Source organism: Felis catus, chromosome B3 (genome assembly GCF_018350175.1).
Source record: "Felis catus isolate Fca126 chromosome B3, F.catus_Fca126_mat1.0, whole genome shotgun sequence".
NCBI classification, from domain to species: domain Eukaryota; kingdom Metazoa; phylum Chordata; class Mammalia; order Carnivora; family Felidae; genus Felis; species Felis catus.
In genome coordinates this window covers 53,190,334-53,205,245 of record NC_058373.1, presented here as the reverse complement: position 1 = coordinate 53,205,245, position 14,912 = coordinate 53,190,334, and the positions used below count along the sequence as shown (strand labels likewise).

At 38.5% G+C, this 14,912-nt stretch overlaps 1 protein-coding gene across 1 annotated transcript; it reads right to left on the bottom strand.

The window, feature by feature from the left end:
• Positions 1–2,763: 2,763 nt before the first annotated feature.
• Positions 2,764–4,692, bottom strand: LOC123385946 (ubiquitin-conjugating enzyme E2 variant 1). Its single transcript, XM_045059327.1, has one exon. The coding sequence runs from the start codon at positions 4,661–4,663 to the stop codon at positions 4,220–4,222; it is 444 nt and encodes a 147-aa protein (XP_044915262.1). The 5' UTR covers positions 4,664–4,692; the 3' UTR covers positions 2,764–4,219.
• Between the last annotated feature and the right edge of the window lie 10,220 nt (positions 4,693–14,912).

Below are 14,912 nucleotides of genomic sequence, written 5' to 3'. Positions count from 1 at the left end.
CCAGCCTATGTTCAAATTTCCCTAGTGGCCTCAAAAATGTCTTTTTGTGGTTTGAGTTTCTTTAAATCAGGACCCAAGTAAGACGCACACACAAAATTATATTGTTGTGTCTTTTCAATCTCCTCTAGTACAGGGTTTGTCAGCAGTGGCACTATTGATGTTTTGGAACAGATAATTCTTACATGTGTGGGCAGTCCTGTGCATTGCAGGATGTTTAGCAGCATCCTTGGCCTCTACTTCCTAGATTCCAGTAGGAATTCTCACATTCAGACAATCAAAAATGTCTCCAGACATTGTTAAATGTCCCCCTGAGGACAAAATCATCTCTGGTGAGAATACTGATCTAGTACAGTCCTCTTTTTTTTTAAATGTGACATTGAATTAAGGAATAAATTAGTTGAGTTGTCTTGTGGAATGTCCCACATTCTGAATTTGTTTGGTTCCTTATGGGATCATCTAACTTATTCCTCTATTCCATTTTCCTGTCATTGGAAACCAGGCTAAGAGAGGCAAAGTTACGGTCTCAGGCTCAATATTTTTGACAAAAATTCCCAAGAGTTGGTGCCATATTGTGTCAAATCAGGAGACTAGCATGTCTGATTGTGTCATTACTCTTGATGCTAAGATTAATCAGTAGGTTCAGATAGTGACAGTCTGAGCCCTTCACTGCAATGTTCTCCAACAACCTTCTATTTAGTGGTTTCATTCATTGATGAGTTTTACCTGTATCAACTATTTCATTAGGCTGAATATTAGAGATTTTCTAATTCTATCTGTGCCTTATAATTAAAAACCTTTTTAAAAAGTTTTAATTTAAAATCTAGTTAACATACAGTGTAATACTAGTTTCAGATGTACAATATAGTGATTCAACGCTTCCATGTAATACCTTGAATTCATCACAACAAGTGTACTCTTTAATCCCCATCATCTATTTATCCCATTTTCCCATTCATCTCCCTTCTGGTAACCCTCAGATTGTTCTCTATAGTGAAGAGTCTATTTCTTGGTTTGCATCTCTCTCTCTCTTTTTCCCCATTGCTCATTTGTTTTGTTTCTTCAATTCCATATATGAGTACAATCATATAGTATTTGTCTTTTTCTGACTTTATTTCACTTAGCATAATACTCTCTAGCTCCATCTATATCATTGCAAATAGCAAGATTTCATTCTTTTTTTATGGATGGGTAATATTCCAGTGTGTGTGTGTGTGTGTGTGTGTGTGTGTGTGTGTGTGTATAATCATAAATCTTTTTTATCCATTCATCAATCAATGGACACTTGGGGTGGTACATAATGCTGCTATAAACATTGGAGTACATGTATTCTTGGAATTAGCATTTTTGGGAGCGCTTGGGTGGCTCAGTTGGTTAAGTGTCCAACTTCAGCTCAGGTCAAGATCTCATGGTTTGTGAGTTTGAGCCTTGTATCAGGCTCTGTGCTATCAGCTTAGAGCCTGGAGCCTGCTTCAGATTCTGTGTCTCCCTCTCTCTGCCTCTCCTCCACTCACACTTGGTCTCTCTCTCAAAAACAAACAAACAAATATGAGTTTGTATTTTTGTGTTGAGTGAATACCTAGTAGTGCAACTGCTGGATCATTTGGTATTTCTATTTTTAACTTTTTGAGGAACTTCTATACTATTTTCCAGAGTGGCTGCACCAATTTGCATTCCCGCCAATATTGCAAGAGGGTACCCCTTTCTCCACATCCTTACAAACACCTGTTGTTTCTTGTGTTTTTGGTTTTAGCCATTCTGACTGATGTGAGGTGATATTGTAAGTTTTTTTAAGTTTAATTTAAATTCATTATAGTTAACACACAGTGTTATATTAATTTAAAGTGTACACTATAGTGATTCAACAGTTCTATACATTACTCAGTACTCATCATAATAAGTGTACTCTTAATCCCCTTCACCTATTTCACCAGTCCCTCCACCTACCTCCCCTCTAATAACCATCAGGAGGTTCTATATAGTTAAGAGTGTGCTTTTGATTTGTTTCTTTTTTTCTCTTTGTTCATTTATTTTGTTTCTCAAATTCCACATATGAATGAAATCATACGGTGTTTGTCTTTCTCTGACTGACTTATTTCACTTAGCATTATACCCTCTACATCCACCTTTGTTGTTGCAAATGGCAAGGTTTCATTCTTTTTTATGTCTGAGTAATTTTCCATTATATATATGTGTGTGTGTGTGTGTGTGTGTGTGTGTGTGTATGTATATATATATATATATATATTACATCTTTATACATTCATCTATTGATGGAAATTGGGCTGCTTCCATAATCTGGCTATTGTAAATAATGCTGCAATAAACATAAGGGTGTATATGACTTTTTGAATTAGTGTTTTCATATTCTTTTTTTTTCAGAGAAATTTATTTATTTAAATTTTAATTTCAGTATAGGTAATATACAGTATTATATTAGTGTATAAAATATAGTGATTCAACATTATATTCTACATTGTTCATTGTTCATCAAGATAAGTGCACTCTTTTTTTTTTTTTTTTTTTTTTAAATATTAACGCACACTTTTTTTTTTTTATTATATTAAAATCAGGCAATGGTCTGACAATAAAAAGGCTGCTTATGGAATACTGTTATGTTAAACTTTACTTACAGGATGTTAAATCCTTAGAACTAAGGTTTCCCCCAGAAAAAGATTAATGGAAACATCGATTGCTTTTCAGACTTGATAGTTGCTGCTTCAAAAGGTGGTTTTACACAAACACTAAATTAAAAAAAAAAAAAACTTTAGAACACAATGAATCGCTTTTATTTCGGTATGCATCCACATCTCAGCATTTAGTGGTCCTGAACAGAAAAGTGGAAAAACGCAGCAATTTGCCAGGAAGTCAAGCCCGCCAATTTCGGGGATCTGCTGTGCACACCGAGTTCTTTTTCAATCCCTGCTGAGGACCGTGAGAAACAGCAGCACCAAAACCAAAGTATGCACCAAATTCAAGGTTCTTTTTGTTCCAGTTGCCACATTCCAAACTAGACCCAAACGGATTGCAAGATGACCACATGAGAACCCTGTGTAAAACTTCTTCAATTTTTAAAAGCAAAAGCAATTACAGGAAAAGAAAATTCATTCAGAGGGACCGTGTGTGCTTACAAGTGTCTTCTGTGGCCTTTCTCCAAGTTTAACCACCAAGAACTTTGAGAGCTGGCAGGTGTGAGTACCCCTGGTGACTGTTCTTTTCACTTTATCAAAACCTGAGCTAAAAAACCGCATCAGCTGACGATGACAGCAGAGGGTGGCAGGGCTGAGGACCCAATATTCATTCCCAGGCTGGTGGAGAGTGAGTAAATGTGGTTCCAAAACTAAACGAGGGAAGTCAGAGACTCTTTCCAACCTTACCTGATGGCTTCTGGCCAAAGCAAGGAAGTATTGTGGAAAGTGTTGGGTGGTGATGGTACAAAAAGGGAGTTGAGGAGGAGGAAGGAAAAAGCAGCACCCCTCGATTAAGGTGGGGGAGAAGATATGGGGAGAGCCCTGAATTCCTCACCAAAGGCCAATTTCAGAGGGGAGCAGAGGGGGTTACAATCTATGCTTCGGCCAAGGGTGGTGGTGGAAAGTGAAGAAGGGACAATGGCTTGGGGGGGGGGTGTGGTGGTGGGGGGCATCATTTAAGACTTAAAAAAAGCAGGGGTGCAGCTGGAGCACCCCCACACACCCAGCAGTAGTCCCACAGGCTGTGACCTGAAACCTTCACACCTACTCTAGCAAGCCACCCCAAGCTGGAGGGCTGTTGCAGGGAGGGAGGGAGGGAGGGAGGGAGGGAAGGGAGGGAGGCAGGCAGGGAGGCAAGGGGAGGAGAAGGGGAGAAGGCAGAGACCCCAGGCCATGTAATCAGCAGCAAGGTGATTGTGTGATGTGTCTTTTCACAGTTGAGTTAGATGTGCCCCACCAGTTATGATGGGAACCAATTTAAATATACTTTCTTGATCCCAGAAGTTCAACTATGTGGACAGTGGTTACACTTGACAGGATGATTTGTTATAGCACAACTTATATATTTTAAATGGACAAAAAAATTAGTATCGTTTACAGTATCTTAAGATAAATTGCCTTTGAATGGGAGCTTCCTTTCCAGTACTTTGAGGTCTACAAGACGTATCTAGAAAATTTACTACTGTGGAAAATGAAGACTGCTTAAATCGAATGGGAGGGGGGTAGGGGAGGGCCTGTGGTTTTTCTTTTGATTAATTGCTGTAACACTGTCCTTCGGGCGGCTGAGGGAGTTTCATGTTTTCTTTAGACATCATTAGACGCCGGAGCTCTTGCAGGACGACTTTGATGCTATATGAATTCTGCCATTTTGCTAGCACTGATATGGCTCTTGGGTCCACCACTCCATTAGAACTATTAACTCCATTCATATTAATTTTTGTTACAAATCTTACAAAGGGGGGTGCTTCTGGGTATTTAGGTCCACATTCTATTTTAAGGCTGTATATTCGGTTTTCATAAATTGTTCTTGGAGGCCCAATTATCATCCCTGTCCATCTTGTAAGTGTCATGTCTTCGTCATCTTCTAGACCCCAGCTAACTGTGCCATCTCCTACTCCTTTCTGGCCTTCTTCCAGTTCTTCCAACAGTCGAAAATTGCGAGGGACTTTTACTCCCGAGCCCGTGGTGGCTGCCATCTTGCGTCGCTAAGATAAGTGCACTCTTAATCCCCTTCACCTATTTCACCCATCCTCCTATCCACCTCCCCTCTGGTAACTAGTTTGTTCTCTATAAATAAGAAACTGTTTTTGGTTTATCTCTCTCTTTCTTTTTCTTTCTTTTTTTTTCTGTTTCTTAAATTCCACATATTTGTGAAATTATGTAATATTTGTAATATCCCATTGTGTATATATACCACATATTCTTTAAAATATTTTTTAATGTTTATTTTTTAAGAGAGAGATAGACAGAGCCTGAGCAGGGGAGGAGCAGAGAGAGTGGGAGACACAGATTCGGAAGCAAGATCATGACCTGAGCCAAAGTCAGATGCCTAATCCACTGAGCAACCCAGGAGCCCCTATACCACACCTTTATTCATTCATCTACTGATGGACACTTGGGCTGCTTCATAATTAGGCTATTTTAAATGATGCTTCAATAAATATAGGGGTGCATACATCTTTTTGAATTAGTTTTTTCATATTCTTTAGGTAAATACCCAGTAGTGGAATTACTGGATCATATGGTAAGTTTTAATTTTTTGAGGAACATCCATACTATTTTCCATAGTGTCTGCACCAGTTTGCATTTCCCCCAACAGTGCACAAAGGTTCCTTTTTCTCCACAGCCTCACCAACACTTGTTTCTTATGGATTTGATTTTAGCCATTCTGACAAGTATGAGGTTACATCTCATTGTGGGTTTTTTAAAAAAAAATTTTAATGTTTATTTATTTTTGAAGGAGAGAGATACAGAGTGTGAGCAGGGAGAGGAAGAGAGAGAGAGGGAGACACAGAAACCAAAGCAGGCTCCAGGCTCTAAGCTGTCAGCACAGAACCCCACATGAGGCTCCAACTCACAAGCTGGAGATCATGACCTGAGCTGAAGTCGGCTGCTTAACTGACTAAGCCACCCAGGTACCCCTCGTTGTGGTTTTGATTTCCATTTCTCTGACGATGAGTGATGTTGAGCATCTTTTCATGTATCTGTTGGACATTTATATGTCTTCTTTGGAGCAAAAATCTCATGTCTTCTGCCCATTTTTAAATTGGGTTATTTGTTATTTGGTGTTAAGTTTTATAAGTTCTTTATATATTTTGCATACAAACCTTTTATTGGATATGTCATTTGCAAATAACATCTCCCATTCAGTAGGTTGTTTTTTAGTTTTGTTGATTGTTTTCTTCACTGTGCAGAAGCTTTTTATTTTGATGTAGTCCCAATAGTTTATTTTTGCTTCCCCGCCCTCCCCCCCCAACCCTTGCTTCAGGAGACATATCTAGAAAAATGTTGCTATGGCCAATATCTTAGCTATTACTACCTATGCTCTCTTCTAGGATTTTTATGGTTTCAGGTCTCACATTTAGGTCTTTAACCATTTTGAGTTTATTTTTTGTATATGGCGTGAGAAAGTGGGTCTAGTTTCATACTTATGTGTGTTGCTGTCCAGTTTTCCTAACAGCATTTGTTGAAGAGACTATCTTTTTCCCACTGCATATTCTTGCTTCCTTTGTTGAAGATTAATTGACTATATAATTGTGAGTTTATTTCTCAGCTCTCTATTCTGTTCCATTGACCCATGTGTTTATTTTTGTGCCAGTGCCATACTGTTTTGATTACTACAGTTTTGTGTATTTCTTGAAATCTGGGATAGTGATATCTCCAGTTTTATTTTTATTTTTCAAGATTGCTTTGGCTATTCGGAGTCTTTAGTGATTCCATGCAAATTTTAGGATTATTTGTTCTAGTTCTATGAAAAATGCTATTGGTATTTCGATAGGGATTGCATTAAATCTGTAGATTGCTTTGGGTAGGACATTTTAGCAATATTTGTTATTCTGATCCATGAGCAAGAAATATCTACTTGTGTCATCTTCAATTCCTTTCATCAATGTTTTATAGTTTTCAGAGTACGTCTTTCACTTCCTTCGTTAAGTTTATTTTATTATTTTTGGTATAATTGTAAATGGTATTGTTTTTTTTTTTAAGTTTTTTTTTTTTAACGTTTATTTATTTTTGAGACAGAGAGAGAGAGACAGAGCATGAACGGGGGAGGGGCAGAGAGAGAGGGAGACATAGAATCGGAAGCAGGCTCCAGGCTCTAAGCCATCAGCCCAGAGCCTGACTCGGGGCTCGAACTCACGGACCGCGAGATCGTGACCCGGGCCGAAGTCGGACGCTTAACCGACTGAACCACCCAGGAGCCCCAATGGTATTGTTTTCTTAATTTCTCTTTCTGCTACTTCATTATTAGTGTATAGAAATGCAATGGATTTCTGTATATTGATTTTATATCCTGTGACCTTACTAACTTAATAAAAAAAATTTTTTAGAGCATTTTCAACTTACAGTGGAAAGTACAGAGAGTTCCCATGTATCCCTTGTCCTCACACCCACAATTTCCTGTACTATTGACATCCCACACCAGAGTGGTATATTTTGTTACAATCTATGAATCCTCTTATCGCCCAACGATCACATCTTACCTTAAGTTTAACTCTTGGTGTTGTACATTCTATGAGCTTTGGCAAATGTATAATGACATGTATCTACCATGGCTTCATCAAACTGAGAAGTTTCACTGTCCCCAAACTCCTGTGCTCTGTCATTCATCTCTCCCTCTTCCCTAACCCCTGGCAACCATTGTTCTTTTTACTGTCTCCATAGTTTTCCCTTTTCCAGAATGTTATATAGTTGGATTATATTTATGTAGCCTTTCAGATTGGCTTCCTTCACTTTGTAATACCATTTAAGGTTATCCACATCTTTTTGTGGCTTGGTAGCTCATTTCTTTTTAAACTGAAAAACATTCCATTGCATGATTGTACCACAGTATACTTATCCCTCACCTACTGAGGGACATCTTAGTTGCTTCCAAGTTTTGGCAGTTATGAATAAAGCCGCTGTAAACATTTGTGTGTAAGTTTCTGTATGGAGAGGTTTTCAAGTCCTTTGGGTAGATACTAAGAAGTGCTATTGCGGGATCATATGGTAAGAGTACATTTAGTTTTGTAAGAAACAGCCAAACTGTCTTTTTAAATGGCTGTACCATTTTGTGTTTCCATCAGCAGTGACTAAGAAAGGGTTCCTGTTTGCTCCATATCCTTGTTAGCATTTGGTGTCAGTATTTTGGTGTTAGCATTTGGTGCCCGTTCTAATAGGTGTATAGTACTATCTCATTGTCGTTTTAATTTGCAATTCCTTAATGACATATTATGTTTAGCATATTTTCATATGCTTACTTGCCATCTGTATGTATTCTTTCATGAGGTACCTGTTCAGGTCTTTTGTCCATTTTTTATTCATGTTGATCATTTTCTTACTGTTGGGTTTTAGTGTTCCTTGCATATTTTTGGATAAATTTCTTTATCAGATGTGTATTTTGCAAAGATTTCCCTCTAGCCTGTGGCTTGTTTTCTCATTTTTTTCACATTGTCTTTCTTTTTTTCTTTAACTGAATGCCAGCCTTCATAGTGTTTATATTTTTCCAGCTTTATTGAGATATAATTGATATATAACATTGTGTAAGCTTAAGGTATACAACATGATGATTTGATACATGTATATATTGTTAAATGATTAAAATAAAGTTAGGTAACACATCTATCACTTCACATAATTACATATTTTTGGTGCTGAAAACATTTAAGATGTATTATTCTCTTTGCAACTTTCAAGAATATAATATAGTATTGTTAACTATAGCTACCATGCTGAATATTAGATTTCCCAGAAATTATTCATTTTATAACTGGAAGTTTGTACTCTTTGACCAATATGTCCTCATTTCTCCCATCCCCTATCCCCTGACAACTACCATTCTATCCTCTGTTTCAATAAGTTTGGCATTTTTAAAAAAGATTCCACATATAAGTGAGATCAGATCTAGTATTTGTCTTTCCCAGTCTGGTTTATTTCACTTAGCATAAGGCCTTCAAGGTCCATTCATGTAGTCTCAAATGACAAGATTTCCTTCTTTTTTATGGCTGAATAATATTCGTGTGTGTGTGTGTGTGTGTGTGTGTGTGTGTGTGTGTATGTGTAATATTTTCTTTATCAATTTTTTTTTATCCATTCATCTGTTGATGGACACTTAAGTTGTTTCCATGTCTGGGCTATTGCAAATAATGCTGCAATAAACATGGGGGTGCAGCTATCTCCTAAGATAGTGATATTGTCCTTCACAGAACACAAGTTTTTCAATTTAATGAAACCCAGCTTACCAATTGTTTCTTTCCTAGAACATGCTTTGGGTGTTGTATCTAAAATGTCATTGCCCTTACTCAACATGTCTCCTGAGGCAAGGGAAACAAAAGCAAAAATGAACTATTGGGACCTCATCAAATAAAAAGCTTCTGCACGGCGAAGGAAACAATCAGCAAAGCTAAAAGGCAACCTACGGAATGGGAGAAGATATTTGAAAATGACATATTATATAAAGGGTTAGTATCCAAAATCTATAAAGAACTTATCAAACTCAACACCCCAAAAACAAATAATCCAGTGAAGAAATGGGCAAAAGAATGGAAAAATGAATGGAAACTTCTCCAAAGAAGACATCCAGATGGCCAACTGACACATGAAAAAATGCTCAACATCACTCATCATCAGGGAAATACAAATCAAAACCACAATGAGATATCACGTGACACCTGTCAGAATGGCTAACATGAACAACTCAGGAAACAACAGATGTTGGCAAGGATGTGGAGAGAGAGGATCTCTTTTGCACTTCTGGTGGGAATGCAAACTGGTGCAGCCACTCTGGAAAACAGTATGGAGGTTCCTCAAAAAACTAAAAATAAAACTACCTTACAACCCAGCAATTGCACTACTAGGTATTTATCCAAGGGATACAGGTATGCTGTTTTGAAGGGACACATGCACTCCCATGTTTATAGCAGCACTATCAACAGTAAACAAAGTATGGAAAAAGCCCAAATGTCCACTAATGGATGAATGGATAAAGAAGATGTGGTACATATAGATATATATGGAGTATTACTTGGCAATCAAAAAGAACGAAATTTTGCCATTTGCAGCTACATGGATGGAACTAGAGGGTATTATGCTAAGCGAAATTAGTCAGAGAAAGACAAATATCATATGACTTCACTCATATGAGGACTTTAAGACACAGAACAGATGAACACAAGCAAAAATAATATAAAAACAGGGAAGGGGACAAAACATAAGAGACTCTTAAATATGGAGAACAGAGGGTTACTGGAGGGGTTGTGGGGGGATGGGCTAAATGGGTAAGGGACATTAAGGAATCTACTCCTGAAATCATTGTTGCACTATATGCTAACTAATTTGGATGTAAATTTAAAAAATAAAATTAAAATTAAAAAATAAAAATAAAATGGGGCGCCTGGGTGGCGCAGTCGGTTAAGCGTCCGACTTCAGCCAGGTCATGATCTCGTGGTCCGTGAGTTCGAGCCCCGCGTCAGGCTCTGGGCTGATGGCTCAGAGCCTGGAGCCTGTTTCCGATTCTGTGTCTCCCTCTCTCTCTGCCCCTCCCCTGTTCATGCTCTGTCTCTCTCTGTCCCAAAAATAAATAAACGTTAAAAAAAAATTAAAAAAAAAAAAATAAAATAAAATAGTCATTGCCATAGTGTTCTGCCTATTTGTCCCCCCATGAATCTCTCTTTATGTGTGTTTTTCCACTTAGGGTTCTTTTTTTAAAAAATATAATTTATTGTCAAATTGGTTTCCATATAACACCCAGTGCTCATCCCAACAAGTGCCCTCCTCAATGCCCATCACCCACTTTCCCCTCTCCCCCACCCCCCATCAACCCTCAGTTTGTTCTCTGTATTTAAGAGACTCTTATGGTTTGCCTCCCTCCCTCTCTGTTCGTAACTATTTTTCCCCCTTCCCTTCCTTCATGGTCTTCTGTTAAGTTTCTCAAGATCCACATATGAGTGAAAACATATGATATCTGTCTTTCTCTGACTGACTTATTTCACTTAGCATAGTACCCTCCAGTTCCATCCATGTTGCTGCAAATGGACAGATTTCATTCTTTCTCATGGCCAAGTAGTATTCCATTGTATATAGAAACCACATCTTCTTTATCCATTCATCAGTTGATGGACATTTAGGCTCTTTTCATAATTTGGCTATTGTTGAAAGTGCTGCTATAAACATTGGGGTATGAGTGCCCCTATGCATCAGCACTCCTGTATCCCTTGGGTAAATTCCTAGCAGTGCTATTGCTGGGTCATAGGGTAGTTCTATTTTTAATTTCTTGAGGAACCTCCACACTGTTTTCCAGAGCGGCTGCACCAGTTTGCATTCCCGCCACCAGTGTCTACTTAAGGATTCTTATAACTGGCAGGGAATATGAACTTACGCCTTATATCCATGAGTGGCACAGGTCTGGGTGCTGATTTCTTTTGATTCATGGCCCAGCTGACAGCAGGGTTTCTTGCTACATCTGATAGAGTCCACAGTACCTGCTCTTCTACTTCAAGGGCAGTCCTTTGTGGCTCCCCTCATTGTGTACAGACTTTGGTTTCAGCTCCCTGTCGTTCTTTTTTCACATTATGATCTTACTTTTAAAGTCTGTATTTATTTTATCAGGTTTTTTTTTTAATGTTCATTATTTATCTGAGAGAGAGAGAGAGCGAGAGAGTGAGAGAGAGAGAGAGGCAGAGCGTGAGTGGGGGAGGGGCAGAGAGAGAAGGAGACACAGAATCTGAAGTAGGCTCAAGGCTCTGAGCTGTGAGCATAAAAGCCCAAAGTGGGGCTCAAACTCAGGAACCACGAGATCAAGACCTAAGCTGAAGTCAGATGCTTAACCGACTGAGCCACCCAGGTGCCCCTAAAGTCTGTATTTACTTTTAAATAATTTTATTAAAAACTTTTTTTAAATATACATACTGTAAAATTTTACCATCTTAACTATTTTCAAGTGTACCATTCAGTGGCATTACGTATGTGCACATTTTTGTGCTACCATCGCCACCATTCTTCGCCAAAACTTTCATCTTCCCAAAATGAAATTCCATCCCCATTAAACAATAACTCCCCATTCCTCCCTCCCCCATAGCCTTTGGAAACTACCATTTTACTGTTTAGCTCTAGGAATTTGACTATTTTAAGTACCTCATATAAGTGGAATCATAAAATATTGTCTTTCTGTGACTGGCTTATTTCACTTAGCATAATGTCTTCAAGGTTTGTCCATGTTGTCAGATATCAGAATTCTTTTCCTTTTTCAGGATGAACAACATTCTATTGTATGTATATATCACATTTTGTTTATTCATTCATCCATCCCTCATTGGACACTTGGGTTGCTTCCACCTCTTGGCTATTGAGAGTAATGCTACTATGAGTAAGCATGTACAATCAGCCTCCTGTCTTTTGTGGACTTCAGACTTAGTGTCCTTTCCTCATAGTGCATTTAAACTCTATCCCTCAGCCCCTAAGACCAATTTCCCATTTCAAAACCCTTCTGAGTGATATAGCTTCTACTCCCACTTGTCCGGGCCCCTAGGTACATTGTGTACCATGCATGTCCTATAGAAGGGCACTTCAGCAAGGTGGTGTACAGGGTTGAAATCAAGCTTGAGTTCCATTCATCAGGTCCTGAACCCATAAGGTTGAATCTACTCAGAGGGTACTCCATTTTCTGATTTATGCAGAGGCACCTAATGAATTGGCTGTCTTACTGGTGTCTTGCTTCCTGTTATGGCTTTTAGTTTCTGCTTCCATTCTGGCATCCAGAGACTTCCTTCTCTGGCTTTTGAACTTGTCTACATATTTAATTTTTTGTTGCTGTTATATGTGTTTCATCTCTATATGTTTGGAATAGGAAAAGAAGTTATTTTCATTGACTGAAAGTTTTGACCTTTATTGTTATTTTAAAACAATACACTTCTTTTGTATGCCCTTTATTCTTCCAAATTTCTTTTATATTAAAAGAAACAGGAACAGTTAAATGATAAATCTATTAAATTAGGAGCAAAAAGATAAGAGTAATGAAGGGTGGATATAATGCTGGGAGCATATTTGTGCCAAGGGGAGGTCTTGAAAATGAACCCTACCTGCCTATTTCAAAGATCAAGGGAAATATGATGGACTATACTTAGGGCATATTATTTGGTGATTGATATGTACACAAAATATAACTTGGTATTCTTTAATTTTCCCAAACAAGCAAAAAGATAAACCTCTCTTAGCCCCATAACATAGAGGAGTACTATGTACTCATTTTTCTGATATTTGAGTTTTTATATGTACAATACTGACTCTTCTAAGTTTGGTTTCTCATTCCAAGAACCAGAACATTCCTCATTTATACAAAGATTCTGTTCCTGCCTTCCTTTGTTATAATATCTGGCAGGTATCTATGGGAGATGTTTTCTGCTCAGTCTCATTGGCTCTATTTGAAGCGGAAGATGAAGCATTTTTCTTTGAAGGCAAAAGATTTTAGTTCTCCCTCTGTGCTTTCCCTCACACAATGACCTAGTAAAATGGAGTCATGAATTTTGCTTATCTTGTTTTGATAGATGTAAAGGTAGAAGACACAGCTTTAGGATTCTAACCCTACAAGTGAGGTCAGATCTGAGAAGTCATCAAGTCCTAGATTTGAGGCCATTGAGGTAGCCTAGAATTTCTCTTTTTGTTGGCCACAGAGCATAAGCAGAGAGCCTATAGTCATGAAAGCTGCCTAGAGGTCTGGCAGCTGGGATAGTTACTTGAATTGTATGGGAAAGTTCAGTCTCCCCAGCCAACAAAAGAGAGACTCTCTTTTCACTGGCACCTTGCTCAAACTATACATAAGGCATCTACGTTCAATTTTGCATAAAGTGGCTGATTTCAGAGCAGCCAAAGTAGGAGTGAAATTAACTTGATTCAAAACAACATTACATGGGAAACCAATATTTGTGCTTACCAGTGCTGTAACAAAGATTAGGTTTGCCTGAGATGAGATGGATGTGATCAGAAAGAGAAGGACCAGTTGAAAAGAAAAAAAAAAAAAAAAAAAAAAGGATGAGTCATGGGGTACTTTTGCAATGTGAAACAGAAATAGTTTACCTTTGTGGTTTTGTTCCCGGGGGAGTTTGAAGGTGCAGGATATAATTCTCCCAACCTTAGCTCACTATCCTGGTTGTTACCTCTAATATTAGTTTCTGAAATAGTCTTGTGGGGGTGGGAGACCAAGACATAAGATGGTCTGCTACTCAGAGACCAGGCTCAGAGAAAGGCATCTTTTACACCGCGTGTCAGAAGAGATTGAAGATTGGGGAGTGACGTTTCCATGGGAACCTAGGTGTGCAAAGGGGCTTGTTCAATCACAAGGTAGCCTCCTTTAATTACAAGGTAGCCTAGGTATTAGCAGTTTTCCTTCTCAAGAAATTCCACCAGAAAGAGTCTAGCCTCTAATAGGATTGCTGCTCCTTCTAGGCCACCCTAATCCCTCAGTGAATCCTAGCTCATGCCTTAGTGGTGATTCCTCCTCCAATTCCTTCATTCTTCTAATTGTCATACCTGGTGTCCATCTAAAACTCCTACTTCTAAGTTATTGCAGACTGCCACTGGATTCCTTGGGGGAGGAAAGCACACAGATGGGAATATGCATTCCTCCAAGTTCATCTCCCATATTCTCTCTATCACATGGACAGAGCGTAAGAGCATGTGTCCCAACCACATTTTAAGCAAATCCCTTTTCTCTATTTTATTGGCCATAGAACAATTTTACCTGCAGTACAAATATAACAGTGATTTACACTTTTCTCGCAATAATTGGCTGTAGGAATCAAATTTTCTTACTAAACTATTCTCAGAAGTATACATTGTGCCATAACTTTATCACAGCACCTACCTGCAATGCAGTCTGATACTGCTCTTCCTGAAAAGAATTTTATTCTTGTGCTTACTTTGCTCTTTTCTGTACAAACTCCCTTTCATATACTTCCACGTTTTGTTGGAATTATACTGTCCTTTTCCCCTCCTTTCCCAACCAGTTCAGAGGCTTGGGGGAGATATGAGTTGTGTACTCCCACTTTTACAGTGGATTCTTTCCTGACTCCTTTACTCTTCCTTCTCCCCTCTCCTGCTCTCATCACTGCCATCCCCATCTGCTTTTTCCTCTCTCTCCCCTCCTTCTCCCAGTCTCATAGCACCCTCTAAGAAATCTGGTTAGCAGGAAGAAGGTCTCTGTACACTGGTATTAATTTCTTCCTTGGCTGTATTTTTAGCTTTTGTATAGTC

Bases quoted from the DNA above. Each gene is read 5' to 3' on its own strand.
- LOC123385946 (XM_045059327.1), bottom strand. From the start codon at position 4,663: ATGGCAGCCACCACGGGCTCGGGAGTAAAAGTCCCTCGCAATTTTCGA.